The sequence below is a fragment of the Chaetodon auriga genome, chromosome 13 (assembly GCF_051107435.1).
Source record: "Chaetodon auriga isolate fChaAug3 chromosome 13, fChaAug3.hap1, whole genome shotgun sequence".
Lineage (NCBI taxonomy): Eukaryota > Metazoa > Chordata > Actinopteri > Chaetodontiformes > Chaetodontidae > Chaetodon > Chaetodon auriga.
In genome coordinates, this window is record NC_135086.1 from 1,313,676 (window position 1) to 1,335,653 (window position 21,978).

Here is a 21,978-nt window from a genome sequence, read left to right on the forward strand (position 1 = left end):
TTAGCGTACCATACTCATCCTTGCAGGTCAGAGGCTCAGTAGGCTCTGAAGGAACACTAATAGCCCCAGCAGCATTCTTGGCCCTGATCCTGAACTGATACTGAGATCCCTCTGTCAGGTCACTGACAGTGAAGGCACACCCCTGGATGTTGACATGATTGGCCTTCATCCAGGCCTTGCCACCAGCCTCCAGCTTCTCCACCATGTAGCCAGTCAGCTTGTGGCCACCATCATATTTTGGAGCTGTCCAAATCAGGGTGACTGTGCTCCTGGTGACATTAATCACTTCAGGCTTGCCAGGAGGATCTAATAGAACACAAAACAAATGTATTAAGACATACAGAAAACAAAACACCTTAGGTCTTCACATTATGGAAAAAGCAGTTAACTCACCAATAGGATCCAGGGCTACCACAGCCTCAGTCACTCTGCTTGCCTTTCCGAGGCCGGCCATGTTCATGGCCATCACCCTGAACTCATACTCTAACCCCTCTATCAGGCCAGTGACTCTACACTCCTTCACTCTCAGAGGAGTCTTACTGGCCCGTTTCCACATTAGACTGTTCCTCTCCTTAAACTCCACGTGATATCCTAGAGAGAACACAAAATCAGTTGGTCATGATGATTGCTGTTTGTTATTTACTCATGTTTAACTTCAAACTGCTATCTATCACAGTCTGTTACCTGTAATTGGGGAACCACCAGTGTCCTTTGGATCAGCCCAAGTCAAGATGGCCGACTCGTGGCGGATGCTCACAATTTGTGGAGGGGCGGGCGCCTCGGGCACATCTGGAGGAAGGAGGGGTCGAACGATGAGGAAAGAAGGTAAGACATGAAAATACATTCAATAAATCAGCATGAGATGTAAAAATCTTCACATGGCCACAAGTGCCTGAACATGCCCTAACCCTAACCCTTTTGCAGATTGGGTCAGTATTTTAGAAAGACTATTAAACAATTATAAATACTGCATAAAGCTACATCGTTTAAAATAAATTCTGCAGAAAATATCACGTAGATTTCACTCATTCAAGAACTTTTCAAGGAAGGAGCACCTTGTCAGCATCATGAAATGAGAAAAAGGAAGATCACTAAAATGAAGAAAATGACAGGGAAAAAATGACATTATTGTCTTGAAAGTGGGTGAAAAATTTAACCCAGCTGATTTCTGTTGCTTGATTTAAGGAAGATTTAAGATGCAAGAGTTGATTAGATAACACAAATGTTTTTACAGTAAATATTATAGCTTAACACTTAAGAGGTAACACACATTGACTAACAACAACAGACAGCCTATAAAAGACACATGACTGCCTCAGGCCAAAATGTATTTGAGTATGATACTCACTGAATGGATGCTGGGCGATGACTGGGTCAGACCTCAGATACTCTCCCACCCCATACTTGTTCTCAGCGAATACTCTGAAAATGTACTCTATTCCATCATGGAGCCTAATCACCCTCATGGTGGTCTTCTGGATGGCTGAAGCTACTGTAGCCCACTTGTTGTCTGTTGTCCTCCTCTTCTCCACGATGTAGTTGGACACTTCTGCACCACCATCATCTTTGGGTGGCGCCCACTCTAAGGTGATACCATCAGCAGTGATCTCATCAAACTTAATGGGTCCGGTGCAGATGCCAGGCTTGCCGACCACCTTCAGCTGGAACTTGCAGTCCTTGGAGCCAGCACTGTTCTTGACGTTGATGGTATAGGTGTCGGCATCTCCTCTCTGGCAGTCTCTGACCAGCAGAGTGGTAACAGCCTGAGATGCCTCCACGCACATCCGGCCAGTGTCTCCAATCATCCCGTCACCTTTCTTCCAGGTGGCAGTGGGGTAGGGCATTCCGATGATGGGGATGTTGATACGTGTGGTGCTGCCCTCCTTCACCACATAGCAATTGTCATGCAGACCACTCAAGTTGCAGTCAGGCAGCACTGAAATCCAAAGGAATTTGCTTATCATAAAATAGTTGTAAACAATAATTTCATGTTGTAGCAAAACGCAACTCAGGTCAAGTCAGCCTGACTTCTTACCAAACTGGTCCTTGGCGACGACAGTGAGCTCAGTTGGTGGTCCCTCTCCGGACTCGTTCAGTGCCTTGACTCTGAATGAATACTCCTTGCCTTCAGTCAGCTCACTGACGGTGTGTGAAGTGTTCTTTCCCTTCATGATCTGCTTCCACTTCTCCTCGCCTTCACTCTGTTCCAGGATATAAGCACTAACATGGCTTCCACCATCACTGATGGGCTTCTTCCAGCCCAGGGTGATTGAGTCCTTGGTGGTCTTCTGGGCTTTAAAGTCTGTGACTGGACCAGGTCGCTCTGAAGGGGTTGGAGAAAGGAGTTAAGATTGAGTATGTGTTTGTGTTAAACAAGATGTGTTCAATGTTGATGGGGCTGTAGTACTGGAGACAAGTTCCTTCAATCTCAGGTTTGAATTTCAGGCATAGCTTTTTCTGACTTTGATATGTATGCTAAGATAAGATAAGATAATAAGATAAAGCTTTATTGATCCCACACTGGGGAAATTAAGTATTAAGTGATCCAAGAAAGAGCAGAAAACAAATCACTAGTCTCACCAGTTGTACATCCATACATATGCATGATCGACCAAGACTAGTGATGGAAGAAACACAAGAAAAGCACAAAAACACACTAACACAAAGAAAAACGGTGGGAGCTGCTGTAACGAGCTGCCGCACTTGCAAAGCCATCTTGGTCTTTGCTATTGATCTCAGCCATTAATCTCAGGTCCCGTTTTTTTGATTAAATTGTCTTGTTTGCTTGTTTGTTTTTTGGTCCTGTTGCAGACAAGACAGTAGCTACTATTGTATTAAGTTAACATTTTATAATTAAAAAGATACAGGTTTTTTTATATAATGTGATGATTCCACCAGTTTGAAACTATAACAAAATGTGACTACTTTTAGGAAACAATAATTGTAAATGAATTTAGATTTAGAAAATAGTAACAATGACTTGTAGGTACCTGAGGCTCGGATGCTGCCGGGGGTCTCGCAGCCCTCTCCGATGCCATAGGCATTTTCAGCTAGCACTCTGAAGCAGTAGGCCTGTCCCGCCTCCAGGTTGGTGATTCTGAAGGAGGTTTTGGGGCACTCTGCCGACACGCAAGTCCAGGCTTTTCTCTCAGCCAGACGTTTCTCTACGACATAGCTCTTGACTGGGCTGCCACCATCGATCAGTGGGGCATCCCAGGTGATGCAGGCATGGCTTCTAGAGGTCTCCTTCACGATCAAGTTCACAGGTGGTCCAGGAGAATCTGAGGGAGAGAAGAAGCAGTATCTCTGGCTTAGAGCTTTTGTTAACTCAACTGAGACACATATTAGGTCATAAATGCAAGTAATGGCAGTGAATATATTGTGTCACAATTTTGAGTAGGAAATACAATATTTTGCATCTCTTTCTTCGGGGTGAAAAAGTTTAAGATTCCCAGGATCAGATGATTTTTTTCCAGCTTACTGGCCCAATTTCTAATTTTGTAACTAACTATATTGCTCAAAAAATAATATTTTACCACTTTTTACCTCATCTAATACTGCCTTCACTGTTCCAGGCAGCACAGTTCTGTGATTTGTAGGTGAAAAGTCATCTGGACAATAAGTTTAAAATTGGACAACACCTGGTTAAAAACTGAAAGTTTTTAGACATGTTTACATATTACCATTGTTTCAACAGCTATCTTTCAGTGTGGTGCAGGTTCATAAAAAGACTTGACCTACGCCAACCTATATTAAAGGAAAAAACTTTGAATTTTCAATCAAATTTAGTTAACTTTAACCTCCTAGATTTCTTTCCAACAGACCAAACCCATGCTCACTGGGGTGTACGTACTCTATTTAGTTTCCCTCATAATATGTCTTACCGAGGACCTTGACCACGATGGTGTAACTCTTGGAGCCGCTGCTGTTCTCTAGTGACAGTACATATTTTCCGGCGTCATATCTGTTGATGTCTTCAACCATCAGCAGAGTATCCCACTCTGACGTCTTGATCAGCAGGCCCTGCCTCTCCTTGAGGTTGGCATCCACCTTTGTCCACGTGACCTTTGGTGCTGGGCGTCCTCTCAGCGGAACATAGAGCCTCATGGTGACACCAGCTCGAAGAACCAAAGCCTTTCTTAGGTCAGCATCCAGCTCAGCTTCCGGAGCGACTGAAAGATGGACAAAAGACCACTTTTTAATCCGATCCCAATTGTCTGTCTTGGTGTTCTCTTTCTCCTTAAGCAGAGGTAATTGATTTTCTATAAAAATCCTGTTCTTATTTGGCTGGCAACAAAGCTGTGTTAGCTAGCACATAGTTAGCAAAAATTAATGAAGTTCACCAAGAACGTTGGTCATTATTGAGAATACATGTTGTTTATGTACAGATTATTTGCTGGCTGAAATGAGTCACAATACACAATGAAATATTTTGATATAACTTATAACCAAAAAGAAAATGTTAAAGGAAGACGCTCAACCTTGTGTGTTGTAAAAGTTAGCTTAATTAGAAATAGCTATCATACAGGACTGTATTTAATGAGGTAATGTGAGATAATGTGAGGAGAAATATGTGGTTTGGGGCCATAGCAGGTTTGTAACAGTAGCTAATTCTTAGTTGTTAGTTGCTATCAAATTAGCCATCCTGCATGGCTAGGGTGTCTTAATTAGCCTTGTCTGTTCATTTTATTACATGATTCATTGAAAGATTTTAAAATTTAAAATGTTTTAAAATTAAAATGTAATTTTTGGGAGGATGAAACCAGCGATCGCACCTAAGATGAATTAAGATTCACTAATGAACTGGTGATCTCCAGAAAAAGCAGACTTCACTAGCTAATCAAGTAAATGATTCATCATTAATTTTTACTTATGTACTATGTCTGTACTGAACATGATTCATTCAGTGATAATAAAAGGGAAAATACTTGATTTAGACAAGATTATTTATCAAAATTAAGTGGTATAAGAAAAAGTTAAGGAGCAGTTGGAGCATACTCAGGATGTCTTTGGCCATGTGGTTTCCAGGGACCTCGCTAGGCTCACTGTAGCCAATCTTGTTGACAGCAGTTACTCTGAACTGGTACTCGGTGTTGTCCATAAGGCCTGTCATCAGGAATTTGGTGGCCTGGAGCTTTTTCGGGATGTTGCACTTGGTCCAGTCCTCAGCTTCAGCTCGCTTACACTCCACCAGGTAGCCAATGATCTCACAGCCACCATCGTATGCCGGTTTGGTCCAGCTAAGGCTGATGGAGCTCTTGGTGGAGTCCACCACCTTGGGGAAGGCAGGTGGTCCGGGAGGATCTGGAGAATTACAGTGACACATTTCATGTTAACACATTTCATAGAAAAAAAAATCTATACATAGTTCAATAATGATAACGTTGAAAAAATTGTTGCAGCCCCGTCTGTTTGAAACATTTTTGTTTCATTTTTGAAATGTGATTTTTAAAGTTGAAACTTACAGACAGGGTCAACAGCCAATGCAGCATTGGATGCATCGCTGGGTTTGCCCAGACCAGCCTTGTTCATGGCAATGACTCTAAACTCGTATTCAGAACCCTCGGTCAGCTGAGTAGCTTTGATGGTCCTGTCAATGACTGGCCGGCGGTTGACCTTAGCCCAGGTCAGCTCGGTGGCCTCACGTTTCTCTACCATGTAGCCCAGGATGGTGGCCTTGCCGTCATTGGCCGGGGCCTTCCAGCTCACTGTCATGGAATCCTTGGTAATGTTGGTGATGACAGGTGGCTCGCATGGACCAGGAACATCTGAAGGAAGAGAATATAGTGAGTTAGGAGTGACTGAACAGAAAAATTAGATGATTTCAAACGGGGTTGATGAATGATTGACACATTGGCACATTTCAGTCTAAATGTATTTCTACAGTTTTAATTAATGAAAACTTTTCCAACCATGCCCAAGTGACCAAGACCTGATGTATTTGCAGGAGACATGCAGAGGAAGTTTAATTAGTTATCCCGTGGTCACTAAAGGAACTGCAGCTTAGGGCACTTCAGCAGTCGTGGTCTAAACCTACCGTACGGGTTCTTCACCATGACGGGGTCAGTCATGATGGGGTCTCCCACACCATATTGGTTCTCAGCACTGACTCTGAACTGGTACTCGTGTCCTTCAATGAGCTTCTCTACTGAGCAGTCGGTGATGTGTCCATGGATGTTGGAGGTGACCAGTGCCCAGTTGGCTCTGCTGGTCTCACGCTTTTCTATGATGTAATTGGTGATCTCAGAGCCACCATCTGCACGTGGGGGCTCCCAACGAATCTTAACACGGTCAGCAAACACCTTAGTGATTTTCACTGAGGCTGGAGGGCCCGGTTTGTCTGCAGGGAGAACAGTGGGAGGTTAGCATCTTTGCTTATCAGTACACATGCTTGTATAGACAAGCCACTATAATAAAATTTAAGTTCAACTTACCAAGCACCTTGACCTTGATAGTGGCGTACTTGCTACCATTGATGTTCTCAGCGATGATAGTGTAGTCTCCGGACTCCTTCCTGGTGACAGAGTAGAGCTCCAGCAGGTGGATATGTTTCTTCTGCACCATCTTCATTCCCTCAGCGAGGACCAGAGGCACTCCATCTCTCTTCCAGCTCACCTTGGGCAGTGGCTTTCCAAACACCTCAGCATCCAGGAAGATGTTCTCTCCAGCTTTCACCACGATCAGGTTCTTCATGTTGACACCCAGTTCCACACGAGGAGGAACTGCACAAGAGAAGAAGAGAAACTAAATATCATTGCTGTCAATAATTTAATTTGTCAGTGATAGTTTGCCTTGCTGTGCGGAGTTGTACCATTCTCTGCAATGACAGGGATGGGGTCGGACAGCTCAGACGGCAAGCTGATGTTGACGGCGGTCTTAGCAATGACTCTAAACTGGTACTGCTGGCCCTCCTCCAGGCCAGTCACCACATAACTCTCCGTCTGAATGTTCATGCAGTTGGCATTGCAGCGTGTCCACTTCTCTTCTGGAAGCTTTGTGTACTCCATGTAATAGCCAATCAGCTTGCTGCCACCATCATGCTTGGGACGGCTCCAGACCAATGAGACAGAGTTTTTGGTCACATCCATGGGCTCAGGTTTACCTGGTGGGTCTGAATGGAAACAAAGAGTTGTAGACTCAATTATGCCATCTGAACAAGGGAGAAGGTTGAGTGAGCAAGAGTGTGAACCTGGTTGGTGTCACTGGACTGAAAACTACATTTCCCATGGAGCATTATGGTTTGAAGCTGATTATTCAAATAAAAGCTCCATAAATTAACTTCAGCAAAGAGATGGGGGGTTTGGTTGAAAATGTCCAGAATGCCACAGAGGATATGATTCACATTTTATTTTTTTGTGAAAATGTTAACATATTCTTCTTGATCTCACATAATAATTTAGTTTTGTAGTGATGCTCACTTGGAAGCTAAATCTGTAAATTTGTCATCCCATTTTTCTTTAGCTTAACTTTTTTAAAAAAACAAATATATGAAGTTGAAATATATCATGTCATAATCAACCGAAGGGCATTTTCGTACCAACGGCAGTCCTGGCGGTGATGAAGTCCGTCTGTTTACAAGGTTTGCCCTGTCCAGCCTGATTGAGTGCTGACACCCTAAAAGTGTATTCCAGACCCTCAATCAGGCCGGTGCAGGTGTACTGTGTTGCTTTGACCATGGACTCATTGGCTTTCACCCACAGAAGGCTGTTCCTTTCCTTCTTTTCAATGCAATATCCTGTGATTGGGCTGCCACCATCGCTGCTGGGACGCTCCCACGACAAGATAACAAAGTCCTTGTTGACCTTGTTGATCTGTAGGTTTCTGGGCTCGCTGGGAGGATCTTTGGGGACAATCAAAACAGTTAGTAGTTTGTGTCATAGTTGCAATATTGGTTAAAAATGTTGCGTTTTGGCCCAGACTCACCAAATGGATATCTGGCGATCATCTTCTCAGAGTAGATGGGCTCAGAGATACCAAACCTGTTCTCGGCGCGCACTCGGAAGCCATACTCTTTGCCAGGTGTCAGTTTGGTCATTCTAAAGCTGGTTTTGGTGCAGGATGTGGACACAGTTATCCAGTCGCCCTGGCTGATGTCACACCGCTCTACAATATAGTTAGTGATATTACTGCCACCGTCCTCCTGTGGGGAGTTCCAAAGCAGTGTGCAGGCATCAATATCCAGTTCGGTGATCTCTAGAGGAGCTTCAGGCGGTCCAGGGATGTCTGTAGAGACACAGGCAATGCGTCATTAATGACTATAACGACACACCATCATCATGCACATTTTATGTATAATCATCTGTCTGTTTTCAGTTTAGAACCAGTAGCTTTAACAGCATCTGGTGTTGAAACTGACCCATGACGATGATTCTGAGGATCTGGTTGATCTTGCCGGTGCTGTTCTCAGCCGACAGGCTATAGTAACCACTGTCCTTTCTTGTCACGTTCTTGATGATAAGCGTACATGTTGTCAGCGTCTTTACAACGGACAGGCGGTCAGAGGTGAGCACATCCTCACTGCCCTGCTTCCATTTGCAGAAGGGAACAGGTTTTCCTGCCACAATGGCCTCAACCACCATCTTGGATCCAGCTCTGACTGTCACAATGTCGGGCATGATGACCTTAGGAGCCACTGGGAAGAAGAAACACCAAAAGTTACTTCAGAACTTAATGAGATGATCTCAGTTTCTGTTCATCGGGGAATATTTCATTTTTCTGGCTTAAAAGTTAAACACTGGAGTCATGCTATAGTCTGTTACTATAGTCTGAGGTAGACCTTTAGGCCAGTCTACTCACTGAGCTGATCCTTGACCTCAAACACGCCCTCTGCTTCTCGGGCCAGGCTGACTCCCACTGAGTTTCTGGCTGCTACTCTGAACTTGTATTTCTTTCCTTCCTTCAGACCAACAACCACAATGGTCAGGTCTTTGACCACAGAATAAGGTGTCCACTTGTCCTCGGGTGCACCCTCCTCCTGGTAGTCCACCACATAACCATTGATCTTGGCTCCTCCATCTCTGAGCGGCTTCAGCCAGCCCAGTGTGGCACTATTCTTGGTGATCTCTAATACGTCCATCTTCTTCGGAGGGTCCGGTTCACCTTAATGCAACAAACAGCAGGTGTTAGGAGGAAAAAGAAAATGAAAAAACTGCAGAGGCAGAGTGACAGAAGGGTTGGTATGCTAAACTTCTTCACATAGTGGTGGTGACACTCACTGATGGGATCAACAGCCAGGTAAGATTTGGGTGAGTCCTGAGGAACTCCAATGCCATACTTATTGCACGCCATGACTCTGAAGTAATACTCGACACCAGGCATCAGGTTGGTCACTTTAAAGCTGGTCTTCTTCAGGTCCTCTGTGCACTTGTTCCAGGTCTTTCTATCCACTTCACGTTTCTCCACAATGTAGTTGAGAATAGGGCTACCGCCGTCATTCTCTGGTGGCAGCCAGGCCAACTGAGCTGTTGTCTTGGTGATGTCGCTTGCCTCCAGGCCACCAACGGGACCCGGAGTATCTGCAGAGGAAAATGTAAAAATCACTTTGATTGTACAGTTTCCTTACCAGTGGAAAAATGCTGTAACTTTTTTTTAATTAATCTTGTCATTATTATTCTGTTTCTCACCGAGGACTTTGACACGGACGAACACAGCTTTCTCTCCTGCTGAGTTGGACAGAGTCAGTGAGTATTTCCCAGAATCCTCTCTGGTGCTCTCAGGGATGACCAAGAATGACATGGAGTCAACCTGGTCCACATGGCCTCGGCGGATCACATTGTCCACACCCAGGCGCTTCCAGGTAACCTTGGGGGCAGGCCTTCCTCTGATCACAGCGAAAAGCCTTATTGGACAGGTGGCCCTGACAGCCAGACCTTTCCTCAGACTGGCATCTAGGTCGATCTCTGGGGCCTCTGTTGCCAATGGAAAACATTGATATTGAGGTCATTTGATATAATACAGTGGATTCATTAAGGTACAGCCTTTGTTGGTCTTTTCTTACCCAGGATCTCCTTTGGGGAGACTGCCTCCTTCAAGTAGGCATGGCGTCCCCAGCCCACTTGGTTTTTGGCAGACACCTTGAATTCATACTCCTGCTTCTCATCCAGCTGGCCAATAGTGAACTCTGTGAGCACCAATGGGCCGTGGGTGTCGATTCTCTTCCAGCCCTCTGTGGGCTTCTCGGGGTCTGCTTCGCTCTTCAGCCTCATGTCCAGGCTGTAGCCGATGATGGGGGCACCGCCATCGTACACAGGTTTAGACCAGGACAAGGTGATTGAGGTCTTTGTGCTGTCACCCACCTTCAGGCCTGCAGGGGGGCCAGGGGGCTCTGCAGGTAGAGACAATAAAACAAAGTTTTTAAAAAAATGAAACACCAGAAGAGACAAGGAAGAGAGCTTTCAAGTCCATCTCTGACATCTTAAGCTTTACATGTTCTCTGGCCTGATCACAAATCTGACAAAAATGTTTGAAGACGTTAACTGATTTGTGACAGCAACTGCATACTCACCAATGGGATCTTTGGCTGCAACAGGTCTGCAGGGTTTGCTGGGCTCTCCCAGGCCAACCTCGTTCTCAGCCTTCACCCTGAACTGGTACTCATGGTTGGGAATCAGGTTGGTGACTTTCATGCGTCTCTCGGAGATGGGGCTCTTGGTGCATGGCACCCAGCGCACCGCTCTCTTCTCTTTCCTCTCCAGTATGTAGCCGGTGATCGACTTTCCACCATCATTCTCAGGAGGAGCCCAGACAACTGTCATCTCATCTTTACTCACCTGGATCACAAAAATATAACAGTGTAAAAGAGAAACTTGTTTTTACAACTAGATTGTAAACTGATTCTAGGTGAGCAATTTTACATACATGTGAGTCTTTTACTCACCTTGGTGATCTCGGGGGCATCAGGGGGTCCAGGTCTGTTGAACTGAGTCTTGACAGTTACAGGCTTGCTCTCCATGGCAGGGCCGGTTCCCATCTTGTTCTCAGCCCTCACTCTGAAGATGTACTCGTTGCCCTCCACCAGACGTGTGACGTTGCAGTATGGTGTGACTACAGAGGCTGAATATGTCGACCAGACCATCCTCCTGGTCTCGCATTTCTCCAAGATGTAGCTGTCCACCTCACAACCTCCATCGTCTTCGGGAGAATCCCACACCACTCTGCACTTGTCAGCTCCAATACCAGTAATCCTGAGATTCCTCACTGGGCCGGGGACATCCAGGACATTAACGTTGGCATATGCTGTGAAGGTGCCGGCTGAGTTGGTTGCAGTGATGATATACTTTCCAGTGTCAGTGCGTCTGGACTTGGTCAGAAGGAACTTGGAGTAGTCAGGGCCAGTCTCATAGCTGATCCTGGGGTTGTCGCCAACAGCCTTGTCTTTAATCCATTTGACCTCAGGCTGGGGCTTTCCTCTCAGGGCAGCCTCCATTCTGACCGATTCTCCAACCTTCACGGTCAAAACTCCAGCCAGCTTCAGGTCAATGACGGGCTTTTGGATCTCCTCCTTCACCAAAATATCAGCAAGTTTCACCCAATTACTCTCCCCTCCTTCATTGACAGTCTGAACCCTAGATAACAAATGAAAAGAAATATTACTTAGAAGTAATTTACATTGGATTATTCAAAGAACACCATTTTTGGAGAAAACACCCTGCAAAACAAACAGCATGACCTTTTAAAGTAAGAACACAGTAACCTACCTGAAGGTGTACGTGTGGTTTTCCATGCATTTGTCAGCCAGGAAGAAGGTGTCAGTGAAAGTACCACTGGTGAGTTTCTCCCAGTTCTCAGCATCTTTGGCTTTGCACTCCAGGTTGTAGGACAGGTTGGGGCTGCCACCATCATAGTCAGGCTTCCTCCATCTCAGATAGACATGGTTCTTACCAATGTCAGTGGCTCTGAAGTTCTCAGGTTCACCGGGCTTCTCAATGGGGTCAATGGCCAGTAGAGGAGTCTTGGTCTCCACAGAGGGTCCTGGTCCCATCTTGTTCACAGCACATACACGGAACAGGTACTCGTGGCCCTCCATTAGCTTTGCCTTGATCTTGCGATTGGTGCAGTTGGAGGAGATCATGGACCACATGCTAATGCTGGGCTCACGGCACTCCACTATGTAGTTGGTGATCTCAGATCCACCGTTGTCCTTAGGGGCCTCCCAGTTGATCATGCATGAGTCCTTGGTGGCATAGGTTATGTGCAGATTCTGGCAGTGGCTGGGTCTGTCTAGCACATTAACCGTGATGGTGCAGGAGGCCTCGCCACCCTCATTTGAAGCCTTCAGGATATATTTGCCATGGTCAGCTCTTGTGGCCTCCTTGATTTTAAGGTGGACCACAGGGAAGTTCTGAATGATGGTGACACGTTTATTGTTCTCCAGAACTGTCTCTTCCTTTGACCAAAGTACCTCAGGGTCAGGACGGGCTTTTATGTAGCCAATTATGTTGATGTTGTGTCCAACACGCACAGTGAGACGCTCGCGGCAAGTGGCCTCCATCTCAATCTCTGGAGGGATGAGGATATCCTGAGCAGTGATGGACTCTGGGATTTCTCTTGGCTCTCCATCTCCAATCATATTCGAAGCATAGACCCGGAATCTGTAGGTCACACCCTCCTCCAAACCCTTCACCCTATAGGCACACTGCTTGATGAAGTCATCCAGGTTCACTTTTTTCCATTCTTCAGTATCAGCCTTCTTCATTTCCACAGTGTAGCCTAAGATGGGGCTGCCTCCGTCTTTGTTGGGTTTGGTCCACACCAAGTCAGCAGTGGATTTGCTGTAATCCTTAACTTTGGGATTGACAGGGGGGCTGGGGGCGGTGAGGAGCCTGCAGGGCTTGCAGGGGTCAGAGATTGGAGAGGGGCCACTGTAGCCGGCAATATTTTCAGCAAACACTCTGAACTCATACTCACTGCCTTCAAACAAACCCAGGACTCTGTACCTCAGGTCTTTGCAAGGTGTCTTGTTGACACGAATCCATTTTCCTCCTTTGTGTCTACGCTCAATGATGTAGCCAGTGATCTGGCTGCCACCATCAGTCAGTGGCATTGTCCAACTGACTGTAACAGCATCCTCTGAGATATCAGAGGTCTGTGGCTTACCAGGCTGGCTGGGTGGCATGAAGGAGTGCTCAGCAACACAGGGCTTGCTCTCCAGAGGAGCGCCTATACCCATCTTGTTCTCAGCACGGATGCGAACCACATACTCCACTCCCTTCTGCAGACGGGTGATATTGAGCTTGGTGGCAAGGCTGCCAGAGCTCACACCTCCCCAGGTCTCCTTGTTTGACTCTCTCTTCTCCACAATGTAGTTGGTGATAGGGCTTCCACCGTCATCCTTGGGAGGGCGCCATTCAATCATCATGGAATCTGGAGTGACCTCCAGGATATTGGCAGGTCCAATAGGAGCAGCAGGAACATCCAGAACAGTGACAATCAGGGCCACTGTCTTGGTTCCAGCTGGATTGGACACAGTGAGCAGGTATGTGCCAGTGTGGTTCCTGGTGCACTCATTAATGCTGAGTACAGTGGAGAAGTTGTCAGTGTCAATCTTGATGTTGCCTTGGCTGGTGATCTCCTCTCCTTCAATAGACCACTTGGCTGTGGGAATGGGGATTCCTCTCATAATTGCTGGCAGCCTGATGGTGGTGCCAGCCTTCACAATGATGCCTTCAGTGAGCTTAACATCCACCTCGACAATTGGAGGCACTGTGAACGTGCAGGCAGAGGAGGTTACCTTGTGCTTCTTAAGTCATTATATTTAGTGACACTCAAACAACCAATATTAACTGACAGTTCACCAGACAGAGGTACATCTATGACATTTCTTCAAGCACCAACATTAAGTGGATTGGCTGATACCAAATACAATTCAAGGCACATCAGTTTGCTGATGTGGACTATAATAAACTACATCTGCACCAATGCTGATGCTACAAAAAGGACTGTTGAATTTCAACTGAGAATAAAAATTTTATGTGATCCACTATAAATGTCCCTGATATGCTATAGGTGATGTAGAGTGTTGGAATTTTGTCTTGTATCTTACCCAGTTTCTCCTGGCAGAGGATAGGAACAGTGGTGTCAGGTCTGCTGAGGCCAATGGCATTTTCAGCCCTCACTCTGAAGCGGTAGGTCTTTCCCTCCTCCAGGCCAGTCACATGACTTTCAGGAATGCTGACAGTCTTCCACTCATCCCACTCTTTCTCACCCTCTTCCTGATACTCCACCAGGAAGCCTGTGATCTCACTTCCTCCATTGCGGTCGGGCCAGTTCCAGACCAGCCACACCTCAGTCTTGTCCACGTCTTGGTGGTGCAGGTCTTTGGGAGGACCAGGAGGGACTGAAGAATTGGAAGTAGAGACACTTAGATATGAACTGGTGAGTGTTCACAACATAGACTTCACCTTGCTTGGTCCCATACCCAATTATGTGTACTAAAAAGCCCAATTTGTTCTATTGTTGCACCCCTTTGAAATTATTAGCACATGTCAAAAGGTTTCTCATGTGAGCAATAACTTTGAGCACTTTCTTTCTGATCTCTGTGTATTAAAACACTCTGAGATCTACTCTCAGCACAACAGAATACACATTACGCAATAATAATCTGCTGGTCAAGTGTTCCCTTTGCTGTTACTCACACAGTGGGTTCATTGCCTTGATGGCCTTTGGTGTCTCAACATATTCGCTGCGGCCATACTGGTTCTCAGCAGCAACTCTGAATACGTAGGATGTGCCCTCCATCAGGTGCTTTAACATCATGCTGCGTTTCTTGGATGTGGAGCACACAGGGACCCACTGAGTGGATGCAGTGTCTTTCTTCTCCACCACGAAGTTGGTGATGCGAGTACCGCCGTTGTCCTCTGGGTCCTTCCATGACAGGTAGGCTGAGTCACTCCTGATGTCAGACACTCGAAGGTGCTGGATGGGACCAGGTTTGTCTGAAGAAAACATGAGGAGCTGTTAAGCTTGTCTTTTCATCAGTGCCAGATATAAAGTGGAATAAACTAAATGCATCACATCAGTCATAGTGAAGAAGACTGAGTATTCTTGTCAAAACTATTCAGACCAAATATATACAAAAGTGCTGAAATCACACTCATGAATTAAATCTAAAAACCTCTGTCCAGTTCTTACCGAGTACCAGTACGGTGCAAGTGACAGTCTTGGATCCGGCCGGGTTCTCTGCAGTTAGGGTGTAGTCTCCACAGTCACCACGGTTACAGAACCTCATCTCCAGCTTCGTGCCTGCCTGGTTGGTCTCAATGTCGGCCCTGGTGGGCACTTCGGCTTCGTTCTTCTTCCAGGTGACAGTGGGGAACGGGGCACCTTTGATGGTGGCCATCAGAGTGATGTGAGTGCCGGCCATGGCCTTCACCTCACGGGTCATTCCGGCATCCAGAATCAGCTCTGGGGGCTCTGAGGGGGTGGCAAGTATATAGAAGTACATGAGAGGCATTAGTAATTAGTGACAATTACTGGTCATTAATAATGTATTATCATTACATTTGATGTACAGAGTACTACTTTAAGTTACAAGGTGATTCAGACAATGCTGAACCACTGAAATGACAACTCACCAAGTCTGTCCTGCACTCTGATTGGCTGCTTCAGGTTTGTGGGATCAGACTCTCCTGCAGCATTGACAGCCATGACTCTGAAGCGGTACAGAACACCGTCATCCAGGTTGATCACCTTAAACTTGGTCTCCTGGCAGGAGTCTGGTGTCTGGTTCACCTGAGGGAACGAGAAAGAGTCAAGAGTTCCATATCACATTTTACTTAAGACTTAGAGAGATTAAGATGAAGTGTAAGGTCATAGGGCCATGAAAAGCAAAAGGGCAAATCGTCTGTGCAGAAAAATTCATGGTAATTGGACAACGGCCTCACCTTGCACCACTCCTCCTCCCCAGCCTTCTGGAATTCCAACAGGTATCCAAAGATCTTTCCTCTGCCAGTGTCTGTGGGCGGCTGCCAGGACAGAGTCACTGACTCCTTGGTGAAGTCAATGACCTGGAAGTTCACTGGTGGACCAGGTTTCACTGTGACAAAGGAGAGGGAGGAATTCTTGTATTGTGTGGACACAGTAATAGCAATAAAATGAAGTTATGCTGTAAGAGGAGAACTTACCGATGGGATCTTTGGCGAAGACAGGTTTTGATGGTGGGCTTGGGTCTCCAGCTCCCACCTCATTCTCAGCACTGACTCTGAACTCGTACTCACAACCTTGCAGCAGCTCCATCACCCAGTACTCCACCTTTGGATGGATTCTGTTTGTGTTGCAGCGGACCCATCTGGAAGCAGAAACATTAAGAGCTAATCTATTTGCCACTGAAATGCATGTTCATATTTTATTTTTCACCCTTACTAGTTTAAATTTTAGGGAAAGGGAGAAGAAAAGCCAGTTTTTTAGCCATGTTACATCAACATAGCAGCTTCATTAACTCATTATCTGGAAAGATTAAGCTCAGTGTTTGAATATGTTTGTAACAGTTTTGGACTGTCAGGCACAAAAAAAGACATCTGACATTATTATTTAGTTTTTTTCTGGCATTTTTCAAATGATTAATCAACTAATTCAATAGATTACCTGATGATAAAATATTCATACTTGCAGGCATAGTTGAAATACCAAATTTTTATTTTAATTTAGTTTAATGGCGATCAGGTTGCACATTTTTTGATGATTCAGACAACTTTTTCTAAGTTGCAGTATTTGTGGCCTCAGTGGTGGTTTATTTCTAAAATAAGTAAACAAAATGGCAAATGTCTTTTCCTCAAACGTTTGTTTGGCAGCTTCAAAGCTTGTTGCTCTCATTATTGTAGATATTTAAGTTGTAAGTGCAAATCTTCACCCTCCAAACCACAGAAGTTTTTTTTGCTCTGTGCATTTGTGTACCTGTTGGCCATGGTCTCCTTCCTCTCCACGATGTAGCCTGTGATTGGTTTTCCTCCGTCAGCAGGTGGCTCCCAGCTGATCAGGGCGGAGTCGTGGTAAACTTCCTTCACTATGGGCTGTTTAGGAGCGTCAGGCACCTCTGTGAGGGAAACAAACCGAGTTCCAATGATCAGATAGTGCAGGATGTGTCAACTTTACCATCTGCTGCTGTTTGTTTAACAGTTCCAGAATGGATTCCTGTGCAGTTATGTGTCACTCGATATTTGAACATCTTTGAATGCTTCTGGTTATAGGTTTGTCAGTGTGTTTTTGTCAGGACTTACTGAAGATGTCTCTAGCCTTAGACTCTGCAGACAGCAGGGGGTCGCTGATGCCGTAGATGTTCTGAGCCATGATCCTGATGATGTACTCACGACCCTCAATCAACTTCGGCACCTGAAGAACAAAGCAGGTGTCATTTGTCTGTACTGAGGAGTTACTGATTGTAAATTTTTTTGATTGTGTGTCGAAGACCTCAATACTCTTTTGGTTGGCACTGGAATGTGTCTGTAGCACTAAGCATCAAAAACTATAATGTATTGAGAGAAATCAAAATTTACAAATTTACAAAAGAAAAAAAAAATCATAATTGTGTTGACTTCCCTCTGATAATTCCTGATTTCAGTCAAAATTTCATCATTTTAGACTGAACTGTATTTCAGTTCTTGTGTAGCTGCTTGTGTTTAGACAGCATTAGACATTTAAATGAACAAAATTAATTAAACAAAATATCGACACTTTCTTTTCCCCTGATCAGCACTGATCTGCCCACCTTGCAGGTGGTCCTGGTACAGGACGAGGTAACAGGCATCCACAGGTCTCTGTTGGTGTCTCTCTTCTCGATGATGTAGTTGGAGACGGCACAGCCTCCATCATCCAGAGGAGGGTTCCAGGAAATCACCATGTAATTCCTGTAGACCTCATTGAACACCACCGGGCCTTCTGGAGGCTGAGGACGATCTGACAGGAGGAAGCATTCATACAGGTGACTCTCCTGGTTTATTTAATACCAAATTCAATTTTTTTTTTTTTTTTTTACATTTGTATTTGTATTGGGTTTTAAAATATGGAGTAGTGATACCATCTGTCCGCCATCTGAACTTCAATATATCCTTAATTTCTAATGTAAATCTTGTTATTGGATGCATTGTATGCTTTACAGTTCCTGTCTGCTCTTAGTTTCCCACCAAAGATGGAACTGATAATCCTTTATATTAATCTCTATATCCTTTTTGTTGCTTTATAATCGGGTCTGTGCTGTGACATAGAAATACTGCAGGAGATCTGTTAAAAACCTTCCCCCTTAAGCTTCTGGGAACTGAGAAGCTGTAGTTCTCGTTCTACAAAAAATTTCAGCAATAATTTTTTAAACACTAAAATCTCACAGAAATAAATTGTTGTGAGTTATAGTGGAAGAGCAACTCACCAACCACAGTGACAGTGCAGATTCCTGTGCGAGTTCCGGCGGCGTTCTCCACACTGACGCAGTAGCGGCCGCTGTGGTCTCTCTTGGCCTTGCTGATGTTGAGGCTGAGGTGGTGGGCAGTGCTGTGGAGACCAATCTCCTCGTCAGCCTTCAGCTCCTCGTCATTCTTCGTCCAGGTGATAGCCGGGGCTGGTTTGCCGCTGTAGCGTCCTGACAGTGTGCAGGTGTCTCCCACCTTCACCATCATCTTGTCCCTGAAGTCCAGGTCGAGAGCAGGTGGTTCTAAGAGGTGAGGGGGGGGCATCAATTTGTAATTTAGAAAAGTTTTCAACAGTTTTTTATAACTTGCTCCATATTTATCATCTCTATGGGTCATAAAATGCATCCAAAAGCTAAGAGAAAGCTAATTTTCTCCCCTGAGTATTCAGCGTGAACTTGACTCCAAAACACAGTGGATGAACTCCTGATTCATGTTGTTGTCATCACTCACCGAGCTCATCCTTGCACTGGACAGGTTTGGTGGCAAAGGATGATTTGCCCTGTCCCACCTGGTTCACGGCAGAGACTCTGAACTCGTGGCTCGAGCCATCCTTCAGCCCTGTCAGCGTGAACTTCCTGTCCATCAGTTTGTTCTCTCCACCTATTCGTGTGAAGTTGTCCCGGCCGACCATGCGGGTCTCAAGGATGTACTCGGTCACCTCAGCACCACCGTCATACTTGGGCGGTCTCCAGGCAACGGAAATGGAGTCCTTGGTAACAGCAGTGATGATCAGGTCCTCTGGACGTTCCGGGACAGCTGAAGGACACAAAAACACAAATATATTGCAGTAAATTAAAGGGCATTTCTTGTGTGATCGTAGTTTTAACTAATTTTCTTTTATTCAACTACTGTTCCACATCACAGTTGAAGGTTTCAAGGCTTAAATGTGAGTTCCTTGTAGTAAGAAGACAGCAGCAATTTAAGACTTTAGTTTCTGATTCTGCTTCAAAAGATGGACAGCATATAAAACCAATGATCTGGTAATGCGTTATTTTGCAGATCTGATTTTTTTTTATTTTATAGAAAATTATCTGATGTTTAAATCCAAAAGACAAAATAATGCAACATGTTTGGAGGAATGATTCTGAAAGGGTTTAGTTGACGGGTGTAATTCCAGTTGTTTTAAGTGGGTTCCAGAGGAGCTGTAATTAGGCTTTACATTAGTGATTCTGCTGCTGAAGAAATCAAGACAAAAAGGAAAAATACATTAAATCAGCAGCTCCTACAGAACTTTGGATCTTAAAAAATGGAAGCCAGGAAAATTTAAATTTAAGCCTTTTAAGATTCCATACAGACATGTTTTAAAACAAAAATACTCTGATCAGAAAAGAATTTGCCTTTCATTTTTTGGTAAGTTGTTGAAAATTCTAAAGATAACAACTACTCCTCCTGTACAGTACTCATCAATAATTTCAAATAAGAGACATTCTGTAAGACATTTTCACAGCTCTATACTGACTATATTGATATGATATGTTTCTGACTTACAGATGGGGTCCTTGATGAGAACCATCTTGTCTGTTTCAATGAAAGGTCCCATGCCAATGATGTTCTCGGCTGCGATCCTGAAGAAGTAGCCCTTGCCGTCATTGAGTCCCTGCACCACGGCATTGTTCCTCGTGACTGTGTAGGACACAGATGTCCAGCCCATGCGGTCCGACTCCCTCTTCTCGATGATGTAGTTGGTGATCGCTGAGCCACCATCATCCTCAGGGGAGTACCAGGTCAGCTTGCAGGAGTCATTGGTCAGATTCTCGCCGGCGAAGGGTAGACCAACTGGTCCAGGGACGTCTGGAGGGAGGAGGGAAGGGACAGAAAGTGAGAGACTAGTTAGACGGTTCCAATAACTTTTGACAGCCTTAAGGATTCCTCAATCATTCTGGTGAGGTTGACTCACCCAGGACCTCAACAATCACGGCCTTTTTCCGCTCTCCTCCCTCGTTCTTGGCGCTCAGTGTGTAGATGCCTTGGTGTTGGCGCCTGCAGTTCTTGATGACCAGTGAATTGGAGATGCCAGTTGTCTCCACCACAGCCTCTTTGGGCACCTCGGCGTCATCTCGGCACCAGTTGATCTGTGGGGCAGGTTTACCGGACACATAGGCGATGATGCGGATGGTGGCACCGGCGTGGACGACAATCTTCTCCTTCACTGAGGCATCCAGGTCCATCTCAGGAGGAACTGGAGGAGAAGGGATAATTTGTATTTAATAAAATGCTCATCTGAAAAACACTTTCTGCTCTAAGGTGGATCAGACTCTTACTTGTTCTGTCCTTGACCTCGATCAGTTCAGACACGAGTCCCGGATCTCCAACTCCAGCAGCATTCACAGCTCGGACTCTGAAGCGGTATAGACCACCTTCCTTCAGACCGGCCACCACAAACTTGGTTCCTCTGATCTCTGTGTCCTTTGCCTGGAGAGAGATGAGAAGAAATCCAACAACACTCAGGAGCTATGCTTTTGTTTGGTTGGTTCATTTTTTCATGTCATGATGTCATAAATCCTGCAGGTAGGTGTCAAACTGATTTGTTCAGCTCAGTGAAGGACTGAGGGACAGAAAGCTGCTGACAGTGTGGATGAGATGTTTTGCAGCTGAACAGCTGCTTTTTTCTTTGTTTTTTTTACCTTCTCCCAGCTCTCCTCACTCTCTGGCTCCTTCTCCTCCTCACTGACGCTCAATAGCAGCCTCCTTTGAGCTTTCTTCTCCTCCTCCTCCTTGTTCACCTCCTTGAACTCCACAATGTAGCCTGTGACCTTTGACCCTCCATCCACCAGAGGAGGGATCCACTCCAGCTCCACCGTTGACTTAGTCCAGTCTGTCACCTTCGGAGTAGGTGGCCCGGGAGGCTCTGATCACACACACAGATAAAAACTGTAAGTTCTCAGCACAGACTTATAGAATCACAGTGGAAGGAATAATTTGAGACATTTACGGGATCATGTTTCGACACCACTGAAAGTTTGGTAGCTTGACCAAAAAAATCTTACCATAAGTCCCATTTCCTAGAAATTTGCCAGAGCTTTTAGTGACATCTTGTGGCCACGTGGAGTTTGACAACTTAGCAGATTCCATCCGTTGATGAAGGCCACAAAATGTGGCTGAAAGCTGTGGAAAACTTCCAGTATGTGGACTTTGTGCTGAGAATTTTTTGTAAAATGTGTACTTTAATGCTCCAATTTAGTTTACTTAGTTAAATTTTAGTAAAATTGAAGTTAAATGACTGAATAACTGAAAGAACTGAAAGTTAAATATTTCAATTGTACAAGAAACTAAAAGCTTCATAATTTATGATGAAATCCAATCAGTTCTTGTTCTAATTCAGGCAACATTATTAAGTAATTTATTTCTTATTTATTTCATGTTATTATTCCTCATTTTTAGTTTTTATTAATTCCTTATTTATTGTTTCTATTTGTATAGTGCTAAATCACAACAGAAGTTGTCTCAGGACGCTTTCCATATGAGCTGGTACAGGACGAGCTCTTCACGTACAACAACTGGTCTGATTTCCTTTTTGTGACACATTTACTCTGATTGGTTGGTCTGGAGACGGGAGTCTAGCCTGCATTTTGAGCTCTCTGAC

At 45.0% G+C, this 21,978-nt stretch overlaps 1 protein-coding gene across 1 annotated transcript in view; it reads right to left on the minus strand.

Moving 5' to 3' along the window:
- The window catches only part of LOC143330788 (titin-like), a 206,767-nt gene that overhangs the window by 48,579 nt on the left and 136,210 nt on the right, over positions 1 to 21,978 (minus strand). The window contains exons 172-208 of the mRNA XM_076747548.1: positions 21,020 to 21,243; positions 20,657 to 20,807; positions 20,293 to 20,574; positions 19,884 to 20,186; positions 18,846 to 19,151; positions 18,356 to 18,637; positions 17,702 to 17,889; positions 17,214 to 17,325; positions 16,891 to 17,029; positions 16,122 to 16,285; positions 15,882 to 16,033; positions 15,573 to 15,729; positions 15,130 to 15,411; positions 14,634 to 14,933; positions 14,042 to 14,335; positions 11,697 to 13,701; positions 10,877 to 11,564; positions 10,505 to 10,769; positions 9,998 to 10,324; positions 9,624 to 9,908; positions 9,216 to 9,515; positions 8,797 to 9,099; positions 8,357 to 8,632; positions 7,924 to 8,223; positions 7,538 to 7,840; positions 6,812 to 7,111; positions 6,435 to 6,722; positions 6,038 to 6,340; positions 5,466 to 5,768; positions 4,999 to 5,304; positions 3,885 to 4,172; positions 2,991 to 3,281; positions 2,036 to 2,323; positions 1,349 to 1,936; positions 685 to 789; positions 394 to 591; positions 10 to 306 (exon numbers count right to left, since the gene is read on the minus strand). Coding sequence (XP_076603663.1) covers positions 10 to 306; positions 394 to 591; positions 685 to 789; positions 1,349 to 1,936; positions 2,036 to 2,323; positions 2,991 to 3,281; positions 3,885 to 4,172; positions 4,999 to 5,304; positions 5,466 to 5,768; positions 6,038 to 6,340; positions 6,435 to 6,722; positions 6,812 to 7,111; positions 7,538 to 7,840; positions 7,924 to 8,223; positions 8,357 to 8,632; positions 8,797 to 9,099; positions 9,216 to 9,515; positions 9,624 to 9,908; positions 9,998 to 10,324; positions 10,505 to 10,769; positions 10,877 to 11,564; positions 11,697 to 13,701; positions 14,042 to 14,335; positions 14,634 to 14,933; positions 15,130 to 15,411; positions 15,573 to 15,729; positions 15,882 to 16,033; positions 16,122 to 16,285; positions 16,891 to 17,029; positions 17,214 to 17,325; positions 17,702 to 17,889; positions 18,356 to 18,637; positions 18,846 to 19,151; positions 19,884 to 20,186; positions 20,293 to 20,574; positions 20,657 to 20,807; positions 21,020 to 21,243 — 11,943 coding nt within the window. The remainder of the gene's footprint in view (positions 1 to 9; positions 307 to 393; positions 592 to 684; positions 790 to 1,348; positions 1,937 to 2,035; positions 2,324 to 2,990; positions 3,282 to 3,884; positions 4,173 to 4,998; positions 5,305 to 5,465; positions 5,769 to 6,037; positions 6,341 to 6,434; positions 6,723 to 6,811; positions 7,112 to 7,537; positions 7,841 to 7,923; positions 8,224 to 8,356; positions 8,633 to 8,796; positions 9,100 to 9,215; positions 9,516 to 9,623; positions 9,909 to 9,997; positions 10,325 to 10,504; positions 10,770 to 10,876; positions 11,565 to 11,696; positions 13,702 to 14,041; positions 14,336 to 14,633; positions 14,934 to 15,129; positions 15,412 to 15,572; positions 15,730 to 15,881; positions 16,034 to 16,121; positions 16,286 to 16,890; positions 17,030 to 17,213; positions 17,326 to 17,701; positions 17,890 to 18,355; positions 18,638 to 18,845; positions 19,152 to 19,883; positions 20,187 to 20,292; positions 20,575 to 20,656; positions 20,808 to 21,019; positions 21,244 to 21,978) is intronic.